General features: G+C 37.2%; 1 protein-coding gene across 6 annotated transcripts in view; it reads right to left on the reverse strand.

The window, feature by feature from the left end:
- Positions 1-26833, reverse strand: part of LDAH (lipid droplet associated hydrolase) — a 113889-nt gene that overhangs the window by 42425 nt on the left and 44631 nt on the right. For all 6 annotated transcript variants that reach the window (XM_030491142.1, XM_030491145.1, XM_030491147.1 and 3 more), the window contains one exon: positions 22926-23095. In XM_030491142.1, coding sequence (XP_030347002.1) covers positions 22926-23095 — 170 coding nt within the window. The remainder of the gene's footprint in view (positions 1-22925; positions 23096-26833) is intronic.

Raw genomic sequence — 26833 nt, forward strand, 5'->3', positions numbered from 1 at the left:
ATGGGGAGTCATAGAGATGTGCCTGCTGCACCAGGCAGGAACTTGTCACCATTGTCCCCTGCCCCGTGAGTCACTCTGTTCAGCCAGGCAGAGAGAGGATAGAGGATGGGATACATCATCAGTAACTTGCCATACTGTACATTCTACAGTATTTTAAAAGCAGAATTTGAAAGTGATATTTATATCGACTACAGAACTATTTTAAGAAATCCTTCTATGTCCCAGCTGACCCCACTTCGGCTTTAGACAAAGAAAAATACACTTGTAGGGAAATCAATCCTGTCAGGCATACATTATTCCCTTGACATTACAGTTTATATAGGATTAGTTGCTTGGAGTGCTGTACTAACCACTGGGGGAATTTGCTAAACCTTGAAGGAAAAAGGACAAACCAAGAAGGCTGTTACAATGTCCTGTGCATTCCTGCATTTTTTAATGGCACACACATTTAAAAGATGGTGTAAGACAGTGGATAATTTTATTAACTTTATTTAATTTCTTTCTTTCTTTAAACTTCTGCAGACAATAGAGAAATTTAAAATTTCTATTTTTCAAGCACTTATCAATTCTTTCTTAGTTTACTGCTAGATTTCTAAGCCAGGATTTTGAAATGTACATTTGACTGCAGAATTGCTTAAAGATGTAGTTCAACTTCTTTGCAACACAACTGCAGGTAAAACAGATTTTACCTATTTTATTATAATGACATACATGTTCATAAAAAAGTATGTCATATTTGTGTCTTCAAATAAATGAAGTAGAAATACACAGGTAAAATGAAGGAAATTAATGAGATTCAAATGCTCGACTCCAGTTACTAATTTTTTTACTTTTCAAATGCCAGGATCTTATCTATATGCAATTTCCAGTAACTGAAATCAGGTAGGTGCCACAGAATTATATTCAAGTTACAATATTCAGGATTATTATAACAGCATTCATTCTGAAGATGGAGGACAGTGCCTATCATAAGCACCAGATACTGTCACACCTGTGAATGCCACGGTATACACCACAAAGTAATATGTAAAGGTTAATGACTCCTTTATTTATGGAAACCCTTCTCAAAATTAACAATAGAAGTTTCCTGTAATAACAATCAGTCAAAATACAAGAAAAATTTACATGTAACTAGAGAGGGAAATCCAGATTCATCTGGTTTAAGTGACCTCTAATTCAAAGTCCAGTGATTTTTATTGGTTAAACACATGGCAAAAAGAGAGCTGGGCAACTAGAGACACTAGTCACAGCAACTTGAGTAGGCCTGGGGAGTACTGAAAGTTGACCAGTGACTTTCCTGAAGGCAAACATGTCCTGTGCCCAGGAGTCGCTGAGAGCTGTGGGTAGTATCACCTACCCCTGCTATGCTTTGGTCAACCTACTAAAAATAGTACATGTAGAATCATAGAATCATAGAATTATAGAATCGTAAGGGTTGGAAAGGACCTTAAGATCATCTAGTTCCAACCCCCCTGCCATGGGCAGGGACACCTTGCCCTAAACCACGTGGTCCAAGGCTCTGTCCAACCTGGCCTTGAACACCGACAGGGACGGAGCATCCACAACCTCCCTGGGCAACCCATTCCAGTGCTTCACCACCCTCACTGTAAAGAACTTCTTCCTTATATCTAATCTAAACTTCCACTGTTTAAGTTTGAACCCATTACCCCTTGTCCTACCACTACAGTCCCTAAGGAAGAGTCCCTCCCCAGCATCCTTGTAGACCCCCTTCAGATACTGGAAGGCTGCTATGAGGTCTCCACGCAGCTTTCTCTTCTCCAGGCTGAACAGCCCCAACTCTCTCAGCCTGTCTTCATGGGAGGTGCTCCAGCCCTCTTATCATTCTCGTGGCCCTCCTCTGGACTCGCTCCAACAGCTCCATGTCCTTTTTATGTTGAGGACACCAGAACTGTACACAGTACTCCAAGTGAGGTCTCACAAGAGCAGAGTAGAGGGGCAGGATCACCTCCTTCGACCTGCTGGTCACACTTCTTTTGATGCAGCCCAGGATACGGTTGGCTTTCTGGGCTGCAAGCGCACACTGAAGCCAGCTCATGTTAAGCTTCTCGTCAACCAACACCCCCAAGTCCTTTTCTGCAGGGCTGCTCTGAATCTCTTCTCTGCCCAACCTGTAGCAGTGCCTGGGATTGCCCCGACCCAGGTGTAGGACCTTACACTTGGCTTGGTTAAACTTCATAAGGTTGGCATTGGCCCACCTCACAAGCATGTCAAGGTCCCTCTGGATGGCATCCCTTCCCTCCAGCGTATCAACCGAACCACACAGCTTGGTGTCGTTGTCAAACTTGCTGAGGGCGCACTCAATCCCACTGTCCATGTCGCCGACAAAGATGTTGAACAGGACCGGTCCCAACACCGATCCCTGAGGGACACCACTCGTTACAGGTTTCCAAATGGACATCGAGCCATTTACCACAACTCTTTGTGTGCGGCCATCAAGCCAGTTTTTTATCCACCGAGTGGTCCATCTATCAAATTGATGTCTCTGATGTATTCTGACATTATACTGGAATTGTCACTGTTGATTGTTGTGACAATAAGCCGTACTTGTAAAACTGTCATTCAACTTATTTAACTTGTTATTTGTTTAACATGCTATTAAATTGCAAGATTTCAACACTCAGGATGACGCACACATTAAAGTTCAATGTGTTAAGGCATAGATGTTCTTTGGGTTACTCACCAGACAGCTGCTTCTATTTTCATCATTAATTTTTAACTCTTGAAATTACATAGGACTCAAGACCTGAATGCTTCAAGGGACTATAACACGATGAAGGGTCTCAGAAGTTTTAGATTTTGTTAACAACAAAGGCTAACATTATCTGCAAGCTCTTCACATGATTTGATGTGGATGCCAGGGCAGATCCTAGTCCTTAGTCAAGTGGCACATATGTACCACTGAAAAAATGAATGAGGCATGCCCTGAGCATGAACACATGCATGGCCTGAGCATGAACAAACCTCCCTAGAAGCCCAATATGTTCTGCTCTTTATTACTCCAACACACACCACAGCAGGAAGGTGTGGGGACTTTTGGAGTTTCACTTTTGTCACTGTTCATATACTTTGGTGTCTAGAGTGATCAGTCTGCCAACTTCAGGTATGTATGATCTGCACAGTAAATTTTACAACACAGAGGAACTACTGATTTCACTGGAAAAGTGAGCCCTCAGAGCAAGGAATATTAAATGCCCATTCCCCAAAAGCATGGCATTGATGAAGGAGATTTGTTTAGGCAGGATCCCTAAATGAGTATGATTCACTCCATGTGATCACTGCTTCATATAAAGAATAAACAAAGGCTTCCTCCAAACTACCTACATGAAAAACACATACATTCCTGTACATCTGGGCTTTCTATTCAGCTTTTAATCTATCTAAAACAAGATGATAACATGACAACTGAGTACCTTCAGGTCTTCACTGGATAATGGTTATGTCAACATGTTTTTGGATTTGTAGACATAGCTGGAAGTTCTTCAAAATGAGAACAAAGTACAAAAAACCAAACAATTAAATATGTAATAAATTGTTGTTTATCCCTGCACAATTTAATAGTCTCAACCACACCAGCAAAGGATGTTTGTAAAATGTTTAAATGTTTTCCTTATAAAAACACTAAAAGTATGCATACCAGATAAAGCTAAAAAAGCCCCCACAGTAGTATTTTTCATTAGCGTCTTCTACTGAAAGAGTTGAAATGTATTCATCGTCACGAACAAAAAAAATATAATCTCAGGTCCTGCGCTGGTTGTGCAACTCAGAGGCCCTGAGAACTCCAGAGATCAAATCGGCAGGCAGAAGGAAGCAATCTATTACATTTTATAACCGACCCATTGCACCAACCAATGCTCAGTAAAGAAGCATCCAAACACAGTTCTGCAACTCTCCTGCAGACCCTTTGGCCAAACACCCCTGCTCCACAGCAACATCATCATTATGTGCATGACTGCAAATTCCAGGGCTGGAAAGAAAACGTGTGAGGAAGTTTTGTTTAAAATTCCTTCAAAACTCTATGAAAAGCAAAAGCTGTTTCTCTGTCAAGAGTAACACTTCTTTTGATATATATTAGTTCATCCCGTGTATTAGTTTGTTATTCCTCTGTTGCGTTGGCAGAAGAGAAGCTATTATCTGTCAGGTGAAACCCAGTAAATTTTTCAAAGATAACATAATGATGCACTTAATGGTAATCTACAGTCTACCCTTGACATGGAATGCCACATTAATCACAATTTCTTTTACTCAGTATGCAGAAACCTGCAGGCAAAACAACAAGGGTCATGGAAGTATTCCCTGCTTTATTACCACAGCTGTGCCGAGCAGATTTCCAAGAAAATGCACAGGCAGTGTTGGCTTCGTCTTTCGTCTCACAAGAGCAGGACTTTCTGGACTTGCCCATTCACTTTGCCCAGTCACGAATTATACATAACATAGTATAGTGTAGTATCGTATAATATATGTATGCATATATGCACAGAGCTGAGCTATGGCCAGAACAAGAGTATAACTTATTTATGGTATCAGTACAGAAATAACCTAAGCTTTATCATATCAAAGGCACTGATTATTGATTATCCTGCATTATCTTTTACCCCTGTATACCTTCCATAAATAGAAAGAGGTGAAACTAGTAGAAAATATTTTATCACCTGTGACTGTGGCTTCCAGTTTGCATTGTAGCCTCAGTACTGGTGAACTAAACGGGGCTAGTACCTAGGCTCCAGGATCAAAACTTTTTAGTATGTTCTCTGACATCATTTTGGCCAAAGCCAGCTAGAACATTCCCAGATGATGCCTGGGCAGAGGTTAGAAATAGCACAGACCAGGAACTCTTCTTAATAGAAGATGTGTGTGAAGCAATCACATTTGGGGCTAGGAAGAGGCTTCACTACTATACTTTGCCACTTGCTGTCAGGAGCCACAGGATGGGCCCTGTTTCGTTTTATACAGAAAATTAACTTAAACACTAAATGAATAAGGTATCTACCTCCTTCAATCACAAATAACTCAAACTGTTCAGAATGATTTAATAATTGATACTGTGAGGTTGGATGGGGCTTTGACCAACCTGGTATAGTGGAAAGTATCCCTGCCTGTGGAAGACGGGTTGGAACTAGATGAGCTTTAAGGTCCCTTTCAACCTAAACCATCTTATGATTCTATGCTTCTAAGTAAGCTTGTAAACACACTGCATGTCACCCCTGGCAATCATATACAGATCTTCCCTTCTGTTATCAAGAGATCATTCATAAGATGCTCAGCAAGTAAAGAATAACCAGTGACTAAGTCCAGGTCTTTACATAAATAAGATTTTTCAGCTAACAGAAAATGCTATCGAAACAAAACACAGAGATCAGTGCCGATGGAGAGTTCCTTTGTGATTTCAAATCTTTGATGAATTTTACTGTGAAAATGTCACACCAGTTGGCATCTAGAAGGTTTTCAGTAGTATGGGTAACACTCTATATACTGTCTAGCAGTGGTCAGTCTTTACCTGTTGCTTTCAAGGAAGGCAACTGAGGCCACAGAAGCTACATGTCATCAAGTCAGGGCAAAAAATATTTCTTGAACAACTATGGGAAAGTCTACAAACAGGAATTTAGGCACTGAAATGTAAGACATACTTTATACTAATAATTAAATTTCATATGTATGCATATATGAGTAATATTTGCAATATATAACTTAAATAGCTGAACTTACATAATTATAGATGGTGCAAAACCTACAGCAACCACAAAAAAGTACTCTCTTACCTTTTCTTACAGTCCTTTCCATTAACTATTCACATTCACTAAAAAAATATAGATTTCCTGCTGTTACTTATTTGGATGATTACTTCAGATTTAATATTTTCATATCCAGAAACCAGTTCCAAATTTCCAAATGTACTTAGATCGTTCTGATCCTATACAAGTATTCTATTCTAACATAACATAATTAATTGCATAATAATTCTATTTTTCCCTGTATTTACTCCTTGTAATGTTTACAGAAGACACTCCTATATACATTCTCTGTTCAATGAGGTTAAATAAGCCAAGATATCCTGAGCTCCTTAGTATCTTCCTAGGCTTTCCCTCTGCTTATTTCAGTATGAATTCCTCCTTCTTGAACACAGCTGGCGAGAAATCACCTTGTTTGGTAGTACTTATGCGTTTCTGTCCTATAAACCACATTATGCTAAACCAAAATGCATGAGTTCTACCCACAGTGACATATGTCATTCATCTTCACAAAAGCACTGAGAGAGATCCTTAGCCCTTTACTGTATACTTTGTTACTCCACACATGCAGTGGGAAGAGCAGGCTTTTCTTAAATCTCATGTGCAAATGAGATGTATAAGGAACACAAAGTACAGAGAATATGAAGATAACATTTTTAAGTCCCTCCTGCACACCCAGACTTTTAATTCATACAATACGTGTACAAAAAAAAAGGCTGCCTCCTTAAAGTGCTCTGCTGACATGGTTGTCTTCTCAACCTTCTCACTTCTGTTCCTTGGCCAGATTGTCAAACTAAGGCACTAAAAAGGTCAAACTACAGCACAGTCAGCAAAAGCTGAGGCAGGGGAGAAGCGGTAGCCAAGCTCTAATCAATGTCTCCTCTAGAGATCTGTAAAGCAAAGTAACTAGAAATTCATAACATACTTTTAACAAAACAATATTGCCTTAATATTGTATTGTATCACATCCTAAGCTCAGGTCAGCTGTGTGACAAGGACTGTTTTTTCCTGTTAGAGTGTTGTTGCCCATTTATCTTTGCCTGGTGTCAGGGATGTCTCTACCTTTTGGCATCTCATGTATTCTCCTTTGTTCATATTTAACTTAATGCTTTTATAGTTAAAATCACTTATAGCATAGTCTAATAGACTGGGATATTCAATTCAGTTCAATTCAATTCTGTGACTGCAGGTACATCCCACACAGACCCTTTCTCACCTCTATATAATTTCATGACTGTTACTGACCTTAAGGAAGCTGGTCAATGTAGATATGTCTCCATCGCTTTGTATTACAAATGGAAGAACTTTGGAGACTACAACAAGCTGGATTCAGGGTAACATAAATTCAAACCACCATATATCCAATGTTTTTAACTATTTCTATCTGGACATACACATATAGTTCAGCTATGCTGGTTCTCTAAGAAACAGTATACTTGCATATATACTTCTATATACATTCCACAGAAGGTTTCTCTAACAAGATACATACAAATCTTTCCCGAAGACCTCAGAAATGCATTATTTTCAAACATTTCAACAGCATTAACTTCCTTCCAAGATACACAGTAATGAAAGATACAGGACACATTCATCTTGTGAAGTTATGTATAATCTTCAAGACTTCACAGTATTCTACTGGGATATTAACTGCTGCAAAATATAACATCGTACTAATTTTTTTTTTAAGGGAAGATTAAAAAGCTATATGGACAATGCCGTCCTCAGTGATATGAGACAAAGTCACTACTTGTAAATAGCACATAAATATGTAAGCTAAGAAACAGCTAATGACATTTAAAGGGAAACTTCCTTTTTGTGTACGCTGGCTTACAATTTCCCAAACACAATTTTCTTGTACCTTTTTTCTGAAGCAGTCGAATGTAATACAACGGATCACAACAAATTGAATTTTTATCTTTCCCCACTCTACAGGCTCATTCACAATGCCAAATCTCTTCCTTATTTTTCATGACTTAATCAGAGAAATATTAAAAAACCCCTTAAGTAGCATGTCCTGCCCCTGGTATATTCTTTGTCTGAGGTACGTCTCCATTTCTGGGACAAGCTAGTCGAAGGTATTCTTTCAGCTGTAGCACATACACTAGCTACGAATAGCCACACTATTCCTTTCTAATGAAATGCAGAAGCAAAATCAATATACTGAAGCACCTCATAGGCAGCTATCCTGTGCTGTGCTTTTACAGACTGTCTTGGAAAAAGAAGACAGGAATAGCTTAAGACATAAGTAGATGTTAACTTTTAGCTGATGCTATTCAATGCCAGGAAAACAGAAAAACTCTAGTTCACAGCTGATGGAAAATGTCAGGACCCCCTTGTGTAAACCAACAGAACTATGCCCAATTTTTGTCAGCAGCAGAGTCTCCTTAACCCAGCTCTGTATCTAGTACAGCTTTGTTTCTACTCTGTGTGGTAAAAAGAAGACAAGAATTTAGCAGAATAAGCAATTAGTAGGATGCCTTGAAAATAAAAGTTACTATACCTGCTCCACACTATTTTAAAAATCAACTTTTTTCCAGTCTGTCTATCTATCACTCACAGTAACTTAGTTTCTTACATTCAATATATCCAGTATTATCATATAAACTACACCTCCTTCAACATCTGAATTTGACCCACTTTGTTCAAATTGAAAACTTGGGTTTACTTTTTTACTATTTTCTTCTACCTGATGATATAAATACCAGGCAATATTCTCATCTGTTTAAAATGCTCTACAGTGATTACAAGGTTTTTCCATGTCCTGGCACCTTCCTTATTTAACATACATTATCCAATTTTATTTGAAGTACATCTTTAATGCCCTAAGCCTCCAGTGCTTCCTGGCAGTTCCACCTGGATGGAAACAAAATTCAAGGACTAGAATTTTTTAAAATGTACTTCAAACTGTACTCTTCAGTGTAACGATGAACACAGTGCTGGGTGCAATGATTACATCTTTCAGTATGTAGACCTGAGTGTCATTTGCACCAAAGCGAGGTGTGACTGAATTTATGTCCACTTTAAGGCCACTTTCCACTGACTTAGCGTAAATTTGATTCTGAGCCTTATATGTTGGAATGCTGCATCCTAACTCATTGGACCAGCCATACGAAGAGTCCTTTTAAAATGTGAACTGCAATCAGGCTTCTACAGTATTCACTTTGTGTAATATTATTAGCTTTGTGTAATTATTATTAGCTTATTACAATTAATATTGTAATATTAAAACTTTGCAGAGTTTAATTACAGAAGAAGTAAAATTGGATGAAAATAACTCAGGATAAATCTTTCTGTAGCAAGAAAGTAAGAGACATGGAAACCTTGGCAGTATCTAGCTTCAGCTGCTAAGCTGAAGCTAAGAAATCATCTTTGAAAACGGTGGTCACAAGCAGAGTAACCGAAAAGATTACTCTCCTAATGAGACTGCAGGGTGTCTGATATTCTATGGAATGCTTCTGGTCCTCTACGATTCCACGTACTGTGTGGCTGGGTGTGTGATCTTGCTCCTGCTGAAACTAGTGACAAAATTTCCATCAATATAGCAGGCCTTAATTCTGCCCCATGAACAAATTCTGATTAAAGGATTTATTTTTTCAGTTATTAAATATGACAGCCTACAGTCCACACAGAACTCACCAAAGACACAATATTCCCAGCTCTAGACACCAAGATTCTCTTATTTATTCTTGGCTAGACAGATGAAGACCATAGCTGCTGTAGAACACTTATCATGGTAGTTACAGAACCTCTTGGATTGAGAAGTGAGACCTTTGGCAAATAACTTTGAAATCAATATGCTTTCAATTACACCTTTCCAACGGTTGTCAGTTATCTTCCTCAATACCTGACTTCGATGATGAAACCTGTTTAACGGCAACAGGAGAGGGACCATCCACACCTCACCTTACCTTACAAGTGGGTCACAGCACAGGAAAGAACTATCTTTTGTTTCACATTACTTGAGATATTTTCCAGTAAGAAGTACTCCTTGAATATTGCCAGATGAAGCCCAGAATTATGCTAAGCATACAAATGTCTAGAGCTCAGCAGTGTTCTCTACAGACACTACAAACAATTTCTCAACAGGTCATCCCTACATACTGAACTATTTGTGAATTATTAAAAATATAAAAAATATTAAAACGCACAGACTGTTCACTACATTTACAAGTCTCACAGGGCTGAAATGCAAATTACTCTGTACTACAAATATCTGGGTAACTGAAGACTTGCCCAAAATGTTTGGAAAAAGAAAGGAGGGAAGAAAGGAGGAAGGAAAGGAGGAAAAGAGGAAAGAAAGAGGGAAAGAGGGAAAGAGTGAAAGAGGGAAAGAGGGAAAGAGAGAGAGAAAGAGAGAGAAAGAAAGAGAGCAAGAGAGAGAGCAAGAGAGAGAGAAAGAGAGAGAGAAAGAGAGAGAGAAAGAGAGAGAGAAAGAGAGAGAAAGAAAGAGAGAAAGAGAGAGAAAGAAAGAGAGAAAGAGAGAAAGAGCGAAAGAGAGAGAAAGAGAGAGAGAGAAAGAGAGTGAGAAAGAGAGAAAAAGAGAAAGAAAAAGAGAGACGCAAGCTTTTTTATGGGTTAAGGTAATAATGAGAAAACTGTTCTCCCGAAAATCTGTATCTTATTGTTGGACTGAAAATAGTTTAATAGAGAAAATATTCATTGACAGAGCAGTATTTTACATAGAGTATTAAGCCCCATCAAAGTGGGCAATATCATTCCATCCACAAGGGAAGTGCCAAAGGAGACGGCCAAAATTTGCAACGGTGTGATAATACCGGCAGGGATGGATTTGTTGCTATTATGATTAAAACACATAAACAGAAGAAGATTAGGAGGGGTGAGAGTGAAAAGAGAGGAAGAATAGTTTATTGGTTGGAAGAAGGGCAAGGAGAAGCTTATGTTGGAATGCAGTGTCACAGTTACACACCATAAAGTTTTCAGTTGCTCCCATTACATTAATGTCAGAATGCAGCTGCCACTTTCCAGGAGAAATTCTTTCCGTTTTCATTTTGGAAGTACAGGGTGGGATTTTTTTTTTAGTGTAGCACTCCCATGAGATCACTGCATTGCATCTGCAGGTGCCCTTATGGTACACGGACTGGTAAATGTGATCCTTGTAGACGTGATCTGGAACACTTACCACTTAGGATGGAACAGTAATATGCCATATAAGTGGAGAGATGGCTCAACATAAAGAAAGTATTAAGAATTGTCTTGAACCAACTGCTTTCACAGTCATAAATGTACAGCCATACATACCAATACATCTCAATGATAATCCATTCAGTTTAAGGAAAAGTGGCTGAATGAAGTGAATGAGAAAACAGCCTTACAATTATAATCTCATTTTACTGATGAAAAGGGAAGGCTTGATTTTCCATCAGTGCCTCAAGATCCTTGGATTTCTATTTTTAAGTACTCCACTTAAGACATTTGGAAGGGGTCTATTTTACCACTCCCTTGTGAGTCAGACCAAAAAGGCATCCAGTCAACCCAAGCCTATAGCCCTACTTGTGTAAAAGGGTCAGCAGACAGACAAGGAAAGTTGAGCCGACATTTGATGTAGGAAGGAGTTCAGTCCACTACCATCTTAACCATTTAAAGTGGCATATGTAATGGCATACTTTGGAGGAAGGAGGGCAGAACAAGTCCTGACTTGTGATATCAATGAAGAACAGAAGAATGGGTGAGCCAGGAAGTATACACTGAGGAGAAATGGAACACAAAGCTAACAGAAGGAATATATTTGAGATTCAAGATAGAACTTTTACCCCAAACTCTTGTCAAGGTATCAGAAAACGAGAAGAAGAGAGAGGAGGAAGTAAGGAATTCTCTCAGTCAGCTCCTTTATACAACCTTGCACTGACCTTCCCAGAACTGTAAGTATTTTAAATAATACAGGAAAAATACAAAATTCCTTCCTTTGCAATACTACAGAGTGCTCCTAGCCTTAATTATTATGACAAATGGAATATAGGCAGGAATCTGCTAAAAGAGCAAAATTACCATATCTAATTTATCACACAAATAAAACTGGTCATCAGGTAGTAAAGGTTTTAGTGCAACTGAGAACAAGAATTTGGAGAACACCTTTCAATTGCCAATGCCAGATAAAAAAGTCTGAACTCTGCCAGCTGCCATTAAAGTTCACAATTCAATGGTATTTATTGAGATCTGGGGTTTGTATCTTTCATTTCAGTAAAACACAGTAGTCGTACTGCTGTTTTAAGACACAGGAACAGAAATCTAATATTTTCAAGAACAATTAGGACTCAGTGCCTTCTATTCCTTATACAGAATTATGCTTTGTTATGGAATTTGAAATGGAGTGTAATGTTCTTAAAATTTTCCAGTGACTAGAAATGTTTTAACAAAGTTATTAAAAGCATATTTAATTGAACTTTCTTACAGGACTCCAAACGTAACAAGTTTATTAAATACATTTGTGGTTCCTGGACTTCCAATTAAATATATACTTAACACTGAATTCCACATAAAAGAGCAAACTCCAATGATTTTTTTCCCCAAATGTCCCAGTTAAGTAGACTTGTATCCAAACAACAGAAATCAAGCATATCAAATATTTATACATTTAAACAAATGGCAAATGAAGTGGCCTTCTATTACCCTTAATATTGAAGATAACCTCAGTCATAACAGCACAATGGGTGATTATTAAGAAATCTAGGGCTTGATTTAGTTCTCTAATCACAGATTTACAGTCACTCAGCACATCATCAGGTATCTGAAAAGATCCATTGCAGCATTGGCAAAAACTCCCCTAAAATAATTAATAATCAAAGAAATACTAAAGAGAGGTGGGGGGGGGGGGAGGAGGAGGGGAAAAGGGAGTTCTCCAGCATTTATCTGCAGTTAATTCACTAGTGTATTAAAAATGCCCTAAATGCAGTGAATGTGCAATTTAAGCTCAGAGATCTTATAACTGATTTGCATAATGTTTGCGTCTTTTTCCGATTCACTCCTGCAGTGAACTCTTCAAACAGGACACACTACTCTCAGTGCAGAAGCTAACGCAGAGGAATGCATTCTTCCACTCAAGCCTCTAAAGTAAGCATCTCTAGACTTCCCTGTAAACCACAGGGAATGAACAAATTAAAAGTATGGTAGAGTAGGAAATATTTTTAATTACAACACTGTCCTTTCTAAGTAACCTCTTCTAACTAAAAGATCCAAGCTAAGTCCTTCCTCAGTGCTTGAGTTACTGTACCACATACAATGAGAGGAAAGAGCTGATGAGAGGCAAGAGCTGATGAAGCAGTTCAACTTCTTTGTTGAGGGCGCAGGCTTGCCAGAGAAATTATATTTCAATATAGAGCTTCTATGAACAGATACTGCTTACCAAAGTGATACCCATGCTCAAAGTTTAACTACATGTTTGCAAAGTCTGTGTTCAAAAACTCCACAATGTCCCTTTACATGCTCTTTTCATGACCAATTATCCAGTGCCCTAATTGACTGCTTTCCCCTTTTCTCTACTCAATTTTAAAATAGCATGAAAACTGCTGATTTCTGGCTTTACTGTCTTCTGTAAAAGCATGTTAATTGCAGAGAAAAACCAAAACAAATTCAGTATGTGCGCGACATCTTCATACTGAATTTCAGTCATCTGGTCCAGCTCTCCGAAAAGATGAGTCTCTGAGTTTCAAGTGCTATGCATTCACATCTGCACACACAATTTCAAAAGATCTCACTGCCCAGCATAAAAAGTTCTTTGGGAAATCTGGCTTTCAAAAGGGTGTTGAGCTCTTTTGAAAACATATGCTATAAATCCTAATTGTTTTTGAAATTCACTTCTCGTTATATGTTTATGATTCCCTCATTTTTATAGAATCATTTCACTTAGTTATTACAATATGAAACCAAATTTTTGGAGATTCAAAATAACAAGATTTTATGACCAAATCTGTAAAAATCGACAGTACTTAATAAATCCTGTTATTCTGCCATTTACGATTCTAGCCATCTTTTTATTTTTAGTCCTTCATTTCCTCTTCATTCTCAAGTTTTACTCTGGATTCTTGATGAATGATCACATATTCTACTTTTCGGTTTATTTTTCTTTCTTTTCTGTTTGTACATTTGGCTATTTCAATGCCTTTTAACTTCCTAGAAAAAATAATTTTTATAGGTTTATTTGAATTCTGACTACATACATCTGAAAAGAAATCAGATGTTTCATTAGCAGTGAAATAAACACAATCTTATTAAAAAAATTCAGGTGTCTTGAAATCAAAATTATTGTTCTTACGTTTTCCTACTTTTAATCATCACAGACCAAAATCTTGGTTTTCATATTGTTTCTATATTCAACTAAGCAGTAAGCTTTAGATTCTCAACCTTCGTTGTTTCTTGCTTGCTAATTCTACAGTACTGAGCAAAACCAGTGTGAATTGCATCATTTTGGAGGAAACTGGATTGTTAACTAGCAGGCAGTTATGTATCGCTGACCACAACAGTGGTCAACATAAGAATCAGAAGATGGTACCATGTCTAACAGATTACATAATTTATGATTAAAAGCTAATTTCTCTGCGTAAGACAAGAAAGCAGACAGACACAAGCTATAAAGGTCAGGTGTCCTCACAGCATGACTGAAGACTATTCTCAAGTTGTAGACCACATTTCAGTGTCCGACAGGTTTAATTATTTGCCAATAATTGCTAGATCATGCCACTTTGGCTTGAAGCCAATTTTCCATGACAAAATTAATATTCTTAATATGGAGAAAGATCCACACCTCTCCCTGGTGAAAGCAAAAGACAAAAAAATTTCTCTTAGGCATTTTACATCTGAAGATGTATCACATTCAACAGTTTATTTCTCATGACATTTTAAGTTTCCTAATTTTCTTTTTATATCGTTAAGATATTTCACATTCTGTTTTCCTCTATATTACAAAGTGAGTCGTTTGTGAAGAGAAAAGTAATTTCAGGCAGACTTATGCAGCACATGGCAATCCAGACAGTGCCTGTTCCTATTCACAAAGGCCACCGAGGGGTATACAAAAAAATCACATCTGCATTTTCTTACAGGTTACATTTTTTGAAGTTGTTTTTGGTTTTGGTTTTTTTTTTCCTTTTTGTGGGGAAAGGTAGGAAAGAATATGAGTGGGACCATTAGGATTAGAGTCTGTCATCAAACCAGTGAAAATAATGGTTGCTAGTGGTCTCTTGGGTGAGCTGATAGTCTGAACCCCATTCTGCAGTTATCAGCTTTTCACTGACGGCGTTCTGAAGTTTTGTAGAGCTTTTAAATTCAGGCTGGTGGCCTTTTATAAGCATCTCAGCCAAAAGTCAGTCTCTCCCTAACAAATATTTTTTTGCCATTAACTCACCCACTATTGCTCTTTGCTTTGCAGCCTCCCACCCCAATGAGAGGTTTTAAGTTTGTCTTTGGTTTTCATACGAATGTTGTTTTCCTTTTTTTTCTTTAAAAAATTCAAAAAATCTCTCCACAAATCTTTGCAGAAACTCCCTTGATGCTTCAAAGATACACCACCTTACTTATTTTATTTGGTCAGGTTTAATAAATCATCTGCCTTATTTCTTGCTTTTTCCAAATAAGATAGCTGCATAATGTTTCATGTGCACCAAGTTCATATTTCTTGCTTTACTGCCTGTTCCACTAGATCTACCGATATTGCCTAAGGCGTCACTGAGAGAACACACTTGCCAGAACTCTGTCATCTGTTGCAAGGTGGATTATGCAGACTCTGCAACATGTATACCATCAACTAAACCAAATTTTAGTCTAATTGCTGGCTCAGACCACCTGTGCTTCCTTGTATATGCTCCCAAAGACTTGCTATCTATTAGAACTTGATAGAGAGAACTGCCAAGAATATACATTATAGAAATAGTCCAATTCAATGACCAACTTAAAACATCCATGAAGTTAAATTAACACACGTCTCACTGAAGGCAGCTGAACTTAAACTCATGATTAAATCTGTGCAAAACCATGTTAAGAGTCTGTCTTTTTTTGCTTCCTCAATGCTTAAAGAGGGATGAATGTACGTGTATATCAGCCCACTGCTATTTGCTTTGGTTCCTTTTAACATGTAGCTCATCCATCCGGATGGATGAACTGAAGAAGAAAAATACATCAGACCCAGTTTAGTTTTGCATCATGGCCTAGAAATTCACAGCTCTCTTCACAAGATACATGTTTCTTTGAAATGTGTACCAATTCCCTTGTGAGGTCTGCGAAGTACAGCCATCTATTTTTTTCCCTGCATAATAATTTTGCAGATGTTGTCATTGGGTCTGTGTTAGTGTCTTTTACCCATTTTAAGTTTTATGGAGATTTTTCGCACTTTATCATTTAAGCCTGAAAGTAACATGAAATTCATATAAACATAGTGTTTCTCCATTCCGTTTCTCCAGATCATGATCTCTATTGCTAGACATAACCACATATCCATATTCCACCCACCACTGCAATCCATTAAGGAACCAAGAGCAAACAGTTCTCAGCAAGGGCAAATCAAAACAAGGCTGCACAAACCAAGGACATTTATTCACTCTTCTACTCTGCTGTTGGTTATGCCGCACCTTGGACACAGGTATACAAAGTATAATCCTCTATATAAGAGAAGATACCATCTCTCTTCAGAACAGTTCTGGCTATTCTGCTATTTTATGCAGCCTTAATGTACTTTTCAAAAGATCTGGCATAAGCTTACTTTCAAGCATTCCACGTGGTAAAAAATAAATTTGTTCACTAAGCATATTTTAAACTTCATCATCATCATAAGTTAATTTGCCTAAACAACAGCTATGTAAACTGACTTTGCTTAAAGTACTGTGACATCTAATTTAGGTAAGCAAGATTTGAATTAGATGCTATTATGTTAAAGAAAACTTTCAAAAATGGAATAAAAGTTTATATTCCTGATTATTTCAGGTGTGTTTATATTTTCTTTTTTTTTTTTTTTCCTACTTCCAAAATGCACTAAGGAAGTCAAAATCTGCTAAATTAGTGTCCTTTCAGATATTTTGTGTAATGATGGCAGTACCAGTCTTGGATTACATACTCAGGTTCTAATCTCTGCAAAATAGAAACTGAACAAATGTTACTGCCTTCATACAGTCTTTTCCTCATCCATTCATGCTGCTGAAAAGACTCCCTTATTATCTCAAAGGTCAGACATGCTTAGTAGTTCCTGTACTGTTAAAAAAAATCTCCCTCTTTTAATCTCACAGTCTCATAGTCCCTGTGGATTTCCAGTAATTCTAGACTAAAGAATTTTGTTTTCTTGTAGAAATAGCCGTATTTAAAAACATGGTGACTATTTTCTTTCCTAACATTATGAAAGTGCTTCCCAAATTCATAATCAAGCTTTCAACACAACTGAAACTGAATTATTAACATGCATGGGTCACTGCACTGAATTCTGTATCACAAGAAATCACTTAGCAGAGGCATTCTGACATGTTTCTCTCTCTTATGGCCTAATTCTACTTTCAAGAAAGTTAGGGGGAGCTTCCAAATACTTCAACAGAAAGGAACTAGGTGTTAACCACAGCCAAAAGAACCAACTTGATTCAAGGCAGAAAGGCAGCAGTGACAGAATCTAGTATTTGTCCAAGTGAGATTTCAAACCATTAAAAAACAACTTACATGCTCTTTCCTCCCTCCCCATAAGTAACTATTCTCATTGCACAAAAAGATGTGAAACACAACTCGTTTAGCAGGTGGGATCTTTTTGCTATGATGGCCAATTATGCATTTGCCAACACTGGCAAAATAGAATTCCCTCCTTGTCCAGTTCACCGCTTGGGAGAACCAAAAGCTTTTTAAAAAAAAAGGGAACCCCCCCCCCCCCCCAAACAACCCACCTACTTGAAGCTTGTGTCTTTGGGAAACTGTATTTCAAAAAGATGATTATCTCTGTCAGTAAACTTTGGAAAAGCTTTGATAACTTACAGAACTGATGTTGCCCAACAGACTTGGTAAATTAAAGCCTGAGGAATGAATATCTAAACATGGAAATATACTTGAATAACTTCACAGGTGAATGAGCACTCATGTCCAGAATGAATCTAGAATACATTCAAAATCATTAAGTTATTTTGAAAATATATGAAGCTATATCAGAAAAAGACATTTGGTTTATAATCAGAATGTTTTACATGACTTATTCAGGAATAGCTAATTTGTTTTAAATTTCATATTACTGCATATTACTGCAAAAAAAGTATTTATGCATAGACATTGTTGAGAGATTTATTTAATTTCTTCTGTAATTACTTATTGCATTTTATGTTGCATACACAAATACACTGCAATGAAAACTATCTATTGACATTTTTCACTGTTTTACTAAAGCTTCTTTTAAAATAAAGAGCTTCTATATATAAAAGTAATTTCTCACACACACTGAAAACCAGAAATTCCCTGGCCAAGAGACAGCAAAGAAAAGTGTTTCTGAAATTTTATATCCCAATCAATGTCTTTGTCAGTAGAGCCATGTGCAGAGATGTCTTCTCTCACTAGGATGATTTGCAAAGGGCTGCAGGTAAGTGGGAGGAAGCAGATTTCCAGACAATAGGAAAAAAGAAAAAAAGAAAAAAAAAAAAAAGAGCTAAGAGAGTCATGACATCTGTCATCCTGTTGTGTACCTGTAGGCCATCAATGTTTCCAAGCAAGCTGTTCACAACAGATGGAACGTGGCCTTTTGGTTCAAGTATGAAACCACAAAATGATGACTACATATGTCACAGAGAAGTGTGATTTATGGGAGCACTGAGGGTAATAAAAGACCCCATATTACTAATGATGCAACAATAGAAACTTTGGAATGAGAAAGGCCTAACCTATTACCAGCTAAATTTAAAAAAGACTGCTAAAATGTATTTCTGGCTTTCTCGAACTTCAGAAATAACAACAATAATGTTTCATAGATGAAAGTTCCTTCACTTTTTTTAACTAAATATTTTGAAAAATTAAAAAAAAAAAAAATAAATAAAGCTATCATGTACATATAGGAGTATCATCTGAAACAACTAAATTCAAAAAGCTCCAGAAAAATGCTTCCTATTGAGGTCATTCAATCCTTGTGACCCCTAATAATACCAATAATGTGTGAGAGAAACATTTTTCTGTGGATTAGAAACTGGCTAAACAGGCAGAAAATCAACAGCAGGGATGTACAGCCAATTTCAGTAATTCAAAAGGTTAACAAAAAATGCCTGGTACCTCCTGTTAGGTGTGTTTAATTTATTTATAAAAGAAAATGAATAGCACCAACACTTTACACATCATGAAATAATTTAGAATAGTCAGCAATGAAGAAATGTTTGCTTAACTCAAGAAAGCTCAGTTAGGGGACAGCCTCCTCATGCATAAAATTCAATACTGATTTAGGAAGAATAAGACACACTGCAGAAACCTTCTAAGCTACATACATTACCAGATCCTGAACAAGTTGTAGCTCCTCAAGTGAAAGACCTGAATGCAATTTGTACACAGACAAAAGAAAAACCATGAAAATAGGGTTATGTTACTGTATAAACTTATGGAATCATTAAATGTGAACTATATTATTTCTTATGCTCATCAGAATCCTCAAAAGAAATTACATATCAATAAATTTCTGTTTGAAAGAGGACACAGTGAAGGAAAGATACGGCAGATGTACATGAATGTGTGCACAGAAATGACGTGACAGAGTTTCCTAGGTATGAACATTTTTATACGTAACTATTCTAATTTTTGTTTTGTTAGCTACCATTTATCATATCAACCAAGTTCTAGCAATACCCAATATGCTTTTGCAGCACTGTGACACAGTAGCAACGCGTGGTTTTGAATTACGTATTACAGAAACTGGTACATAATCAGAGGTTTTAAACTCTTCCTCCTCGACGACTTTTACAGGAAGAGCAATGCATACATTATATGATAGTTTCACTCACTAATAAATGTTAATTTATTACCACAAAGGTGCTGTCATTTCAAAAGCATCATTGCAAATGAAAGACCAATGCTGTAACTGATTAATTTCATTAGCAATGAATTGTGTCAATCTTTCGACTAAATTAATGATAAAACGGAGTGTTTTAGGAAACATTTGGTAGTGTTGCCAGCAAAGCACAAGGAAATCCTCCAAGTAGGATTTGCATTTTTGAAGAGAATGCCTGGAGGATATAGCATATTTATGAATTAGGCTCAATCTCCAACAACTGAGAAAATAATTTCATCACTCAGCTTCATTTTTCAGTTCTGCTGCATGAATGAAAAGCAAAGAAGATTATGAGGTTAAGACCAAGCATCAAGCAAGCTGTACATTATTGCCTTTTTCCATCTCCACAGAATAAGGCTGATTAACATTTTTCCTTCCCAGTGTCAAAATTCTTTAGCAGTCTGGCAAACTCTGGATGCTCCACTTCCCAGGAAGAGGTGAATCTTGCTAAGATTTGGTGCCCCATCACGATAGCTGAGAATCATTCATGGTTACATGTGTACCAGCAAATAGACTGGTGAGGAACTGTTTCCTGGTCCTGTCATTGAACAGGATGGCATGGGATGGTCTGCGTCCACATGGCTCAATTTCCTCCCTGCCTCAAAACAGGATGCTTGCATCCAAACTAAATACTGGGAATGGTCCTGGGCCTCTGCCAAGCCAAAAACCATGCCAGAGTGTTGCCTGGGAGTTGCTGGCTGCTTTGGGCCAAAAAGTATCTTAAAAACTAGTTAAAAAATGTCACTGCATAGCTGGCCCAGTATTCAAATCCATGCAGAAGCCCCACTTAGTTATAAATATGTGTAACCTGTGTGGCCCTTCTCTACTAATCAGACTTAGCTAAAGACACCAACCTAAGACTAAGCTTGTGTTAAGGGGTCTCCTGAAGAAACCATTAACAGAAGCCTCCCTGATAATCAATAGGAAAATAGGAGATGGGTTCCAAAACTGGATTTATCCTGGGGTAAACTGGCAATTCCTAATTCATTTTTTGCTAAATTAAATAAGAAAGAATTATTTCACAGAAGTTTAAAAAGAAAACCCCACAGTACCATTTCACCTGAGGAGCACAAGTGCCCAAGAAATTATCAGCATTCAAAACTGACAGCTGAAGACCAACCAAGAAGGAGAGATAAAGAGATAGCACTTTCTCCTTTTCATTCATGCTAGCTCAAGTTCATCAGGTTCTGTCATCATTGTACAAGAGAGGGACAATCTAGCCTGCATTTGGATAGATTATGAAAGGGGCTTAAATTGGGTAACAAAAATCAAACATTCACTCCAAATATAAACATTTACTGAATTATTTGTACAATAAATACAACGCATTAACCTCTGGCTCAGAATAATAAACTGTAAGCAATCAAAGGCTTTTAAAGCAGAGAATTTAAGACCAAAACCAAAACTCATGTAATAGAAGAGTATCACATAAGAACTACACAAAAATAAAATCAAATGATCTAGCTACTAAAATACACACATGTGCTCAAAATCTTGTGGGAATCAAATATTCCAGTAAAAATAAAGGGAGAGATGGAAACACAAGTTTCTTATTATCACACTTCATATGTTATAAAACCTAACAGTTAACTTATTTTTGGCAAAGGGACAAAGGTTGCACAACACTCTGGCTTACACAAATATTTTCTATTGTTAAATGCATCTTAAATGTAGCTTGTCAAAGATTAACTTCATGCACACAGTGCACCATGCAGTCTGAGATTGTCCCAAAGATACCTACTTTTCAAAACAGTGATGAATAGCAAGCTGCCAGCATCCAGTGAGCCAGGTGTAAAAAAAAATCACTCAACAATTTATAGCTGAATTGAAACCAGATAAAATCATTTGTGTAATAAAGACTGTACAGATGTCGACCAAAGAAAAGTTGGTATTTTTGGACAAATTACTGTGTATACTTTCTAAAGCACTCCCTCTTGAAAAGATAAAATAGTAATAAAAGTTCTCTCAAAAAAAAAGCCCTTGTTTATAATCATAAATTGAAATATGCCTGTGAAAATGTATTGGGTTAACCTCAAGTTTCACGGTTTTAGTTGCTGTTTCCTTTAAAGGAAAAAAAAAAAAAGTTAGACATGCAATAGAAATGGTTATGAAGAAGTGGAAGGACCTACTCATGCATATATTAAACAGAGACTTACGATAACATTGCACTTCCTTCCACCAAAGATTTTATAATGTAAAGGAAGAGGCAATGATTTAGCAAGAATGAATGTTTAAGAATAAAAATTCTTCATTCATCATCTGCTAGCAGAGTGAGTTATTACTGAACACTAACAGTTGGCCATTTCCAGAGATGCAAGGACAGCGCCCTGCATCAGCCTCCTTAATAGTTCAGAGTGACAAAGAAAAATGTTCAGATACACAAGAACATGCAGTAACACCTCTCACACTTACCAGGTTACACAAACCAAGACTGAGTTGTAGAAGCAATGATATAAGCACATGTATAAAATTTAAAAAATTATGTATTTCATACTAGTACTCATCACAATTTGTATTACTATTCTTTCCATACATTTCCCCATGTATAGCCAGCAATCTGCTTGCCTTAAGAAGCTGGTATTAAAATTCTAGTCTTAAATTTTCGGTGTAGTAACATAATGTAATTGCCGAGTGTTTAGTGATCTGTTTATAAATTATGTAATGATGAGAATTCAATAAGAATGTCCTAAATATTTATCACCATTATTACTTATAATAAAACAGCACTTCAAAAGTAAAAAAGTGGAAGATACTAGATTTAGATTAGATATTAGGAAAAAATTCTTTACTGTGAGGATGATGAGGCGCTGGCACAGGTTGCCCAGAGAAGCTGTGGCTGCCCCATCCCTGGCAGTCTGGACGGAGCTTTGAGCAACCTGGTCTGGTGGAAGGTGTCCCTGCCCGTGGCAGAGGGTTGGAACTAGATGATCTTTGAGGTCTCTTCCAACGCAAACCATTCTATGATTCCGTGACTTATAGGTTGAAATTCAGAGTCAGAACTTTATTTACACCCAGCTACATTATTATACGTTATTTGGATTAGTCATTAATGGTTTTATCTCATTTTATTTGAAAGTTTGTGTATAGCAGAATAGAGCTTCCACAGGAAAGACACAGTATTACCTATAGGCTAAGCACGTGCACTGTTTTGCTAATAATGTAACTCCCATTCTGTAAAATTAATGTACCTGAAGTTCTGATGCTCGCTTCATCATCTCCAGTGTGATGTAGCAACCAATAGAATGAGCAATCAGTACCAGCTTTATATCTTTTGATACATTCTTTTTGAGGAAGTTCAGCTTATGCTCTACTTGTCCGTTAAGTCCAAAAACATCCTCTAGCTCCTTAATATCTGTATCTGAAACATAGAAGAGAAAAAGTCCTTTGTTTTAATGACAGAAATTCAGAAATTTCAACTATCTCTCCTCCCCCCCCAGTTTTTTGGAAAACTCTGAAATAAACAAACACATTAACTAAACAAATAAACCAACCCACTGATCTTAAAAATTTCATTTTAATTACCACTGGTAAATACAGACTGATGAATCACACATACAGGATGTGAAGACTTTTGAGTAGCTGGGGAGCCAGGGAAGGATATGGATACACATGGAGCTTCACTGCACATCATCTAGCATTGGATCCCCTTTACTCAGAACAACACCAAACTCAAGGCATCGGATCAGCTTAAATCAATCCAACTTTACATTGTGAGATCAGAACCTGCAACAGCAAAACTGCCCAGGAATAAGAGTCCCTTCACTCAAGACAAACTATCATATATGTTATCATGCACTAAGAACCTTCAGATATTCAAAATCTCCTGTTTTAAAATAAAGACGCATAAAAAAGTCCCATGAAGAAAGGAAAAATACGAAATGCATAATTGTCAACATAGAGCACTAGCAATTATATAAACTACTCCTATTTATGCAAGTTCTTATCATTGTCAGTCCAGCCACAAAAGAATAAGACCAGGTTAGAGCGTCATGGTTCTAGGTAATTGTGCAATTTGAGGAGCAGCTAACAGAAGTAGTGCCCTAACCAGCCCATCCAGTATTAAGTGTTTAACTTCCCACTTGGTTTCTTCTGATGTCCTCTGCATCAGTTCCCTATGTGAAAAAAAGATGTGGAAGGAAGTATCCATAAGGCAGACATACTGAAAAGATGCATACATTAAAAAGATGGAAATGCATGGAAAAACTACTGTAAAAGAAAGTTAGACAGCACCACAGATCCATTTCAGATGCAACTGGTTTCACACCTGCTTGGAGAAAGACATGGAGTTAACTGCCTATGACTGTGAACACAGTTTATCAAATTATGAAGGCTGATTGGTCTTTTAATCCACAAGTAAGAAGTTTGATAGCAATTGGCCAGTAACCTCAAATACTAAAAATTAATACTACTACTGTAGTGAAGTTATTGGGGGTTTGATAGTGATAGCAGTAACTGGTAGCCTAAGTGGGCTGGCGCTATATTGCTTTTTTGATCATCTGCATGAAATATAACCTTTTGAGGTAAAATAATTGCTCGAGAATGTGTCCTGATAGCTTTCTTATTGAGCTTAGACTATTAACACAAAAGTCACAACAAAGAAGTTCTTCAGTTAAACTAATATTTCTACTAAAAATGGTCATATCGCAGCGTAATTTGGAGTAGTTTACTCTAAATGAAAAAGGGGTTTACTAAAACACACTCAAGGAATGCAAAATTAGATGAGAAGTAATATTTTGCTTATTATGCTTTCTACACGTAATGGAAAACAAAGAGTTTGTTCTGTTTTCCAAAACTCTAAATAAAAGCCTAAGGCCAAAATATGGTTTTTAAATTTAGTTTCTATTTTTAGCAAAAGCTGTCTTTCCTTTTCATTTAATTACACAGGAGCTCAACCTCATGCAGGAGTGGGCTGCCTACATCGCAAGTCTAGTTAAGAGTAAATATAACACGCATGAAATGCAGAATACTAGAAATACAATGGCCTACAGGATCCAGCAACAAGTGAAAGAGTATGTTACATTGAGTATATTTACATTACTGTGTGTTGGGTTGAGCAGGTCAGTTTTCCCTTGTAAATATTTACTACCATATCTGTATTGTTTTACTCAAGCACTGCCATCTCCAGTGATTTATCAGCATGTCTTTTAACGTTTGTCATTCCATTCACAGCTTCAATTCTTGAAAATTCATGATTTTACAATAATTTCAGCTCATTTCCAGGTTACAGTAAAGGAAAGGAGACAAAGTAGGTCTATAAATCTTCTAGAGAACTTCTCATGGTTTGCAAGACCCCAGAAACCAAGCAGGAAACAAAACAAACCTGTATTTGTATTGTTCAGTCTCAGGAGGCTAACAACTGCTTTTCACTATGCAAAATCAATTTTTGCTACATGAGATGCTGAACTTTGCTGCAATGCAATTAAACAATACAGCAAAGACAGTCTAGACCAGTCTCAACATTTTTCAAGTTAATGTGGATAACTGTGTTAGATAAATACAGTTCATTAGTTGTTAAGATGCTAGATGTCTAATTTAATGTTTAGTTACCTAACAAATAGCAGCATAGATATTCAGGGCAACACACTCATAGCATTACTGGTTTTAGCAGAGATGTGCCTATTCACAATCAGTTTTGTTGCCAAAGCAGGAACCCCAAGAAGGATACGGGTGGGGGTTAAGAGTAGAGTGAAAATAAGACCTACTTCCCCCTTGCATTTGCCAAGACTTGAGTTTAGGACTTGAACACACTCAACTCAAACCTGTCACTGGTGCTTCCTTAAGGGAGCAGGGGAGAGTTGAGTTTGCAGAAGCGATTTTTAATTGGATGGGTTAGTTATGATTGATGATGATCACAAAGACCCATTCTACTGCACTGGGCCAAAGCCTCCTCAGCCTTGCTCAGCACCACTCAGAGCAAGAATGCTCAGATTCCCACATCTACTGCCCTATGTTGCATTCACATACAATCTGTCTCAGACTGAAAGCAAGACCTGACAGCCAGTGATGACCCCAGAGAATTGTTTCAACTGTTTAATACAACTTCTCGTTTTCTTCTAAAATACTGGTTTGTTGCCAAGCCAAATCAAGTTGGCATTACTCCTAGAGAAGCCACACTGGATGATGAGCGTGCAGTGTGGGGTCTGGTGATCCATGTGCAAAATTCTGCTCATCACCAAATGACCCTGCACTTGTCAGGTGAAACTCCAGCGTCACGTAACCTGATGCTGAAATACGCATCCTATTTTCCTTCTGGATAAATATAAAATTGCCCATGCCTAGTGTCAGTTCATGTTTCCTCAACACAAATGCTACACTTGTAAGAGTCCAAACTATGTGAGAGCTGGGCTGCGTCACAGGTTTGGAAGATTTATTTATTTATTTTACAGAATAAAATCACCCAGGGATTATCCAAAATCAACATGAATTTCTTGGGTGGAGAAGCTTAAATGGGATCTTTGTATAAGCAAACAGACTTGCACAAACACACTGGCAGTCAGCTCTCCAATGGCTCTACATCAGAGAAGAGACCAGAGTTACTTCACCTGAAGGTGTGGAATAAATGGCATGGCTGAAGGAGAGCTCACTTAAGCAGTTTTCAGATAGTACAAATTATACGACTTATAACTTATGCTGTAAACACCCCATCCGGGCCAAAGCATGTGATTTCAAGACTTTATTTAGCTGAAGTGTATTAAAAGAAATACTGTACTTCTTTATTTTCTTTGGCTAAGCATTAATCTTCTGATGTGCCTTCAGAAAAACAAATGCGCCATCACTTTAATGAATCTCTTTTTCTGACCTTTGCTAAACCCACAGTCAGAAAACAATGATAGATTAAAATAAAGTGTTTGCTCTAAGATTAGTAGACAAGTTAATCTTGCTAGGAAAGAGGAATTTGGTTTTCAGGGAAATAACAGAGAATTGGGTTTGTTTGTTTTTCTGCTGTGTATGCACTGGAAATTCTGAGGCAGACAAAAAAAGTTTATCAGTTCTATGAGCATGCCTTAGACTGGAGATTCATAAAATTTAGCTTTTCATTAAAAAGTCTCAAAAAAAAAAAAAAACATAGACTCCTTTTTAATGGATGATTCAAAAA

This window comes from Strigops habroptila, chromosome 6, assembly GCF_004027225.2.
Source record: "Strigops habroptila isolate Jane chromosome 6, bStrHab1.2.pri, whole genome shotgun sequence".
Taxonomy (NCBI): Eukaryota; Metazoa; Chordata; class Aves; order Psittaciformes; family Psittacidae; genus Strigops; species Strigops habroptila.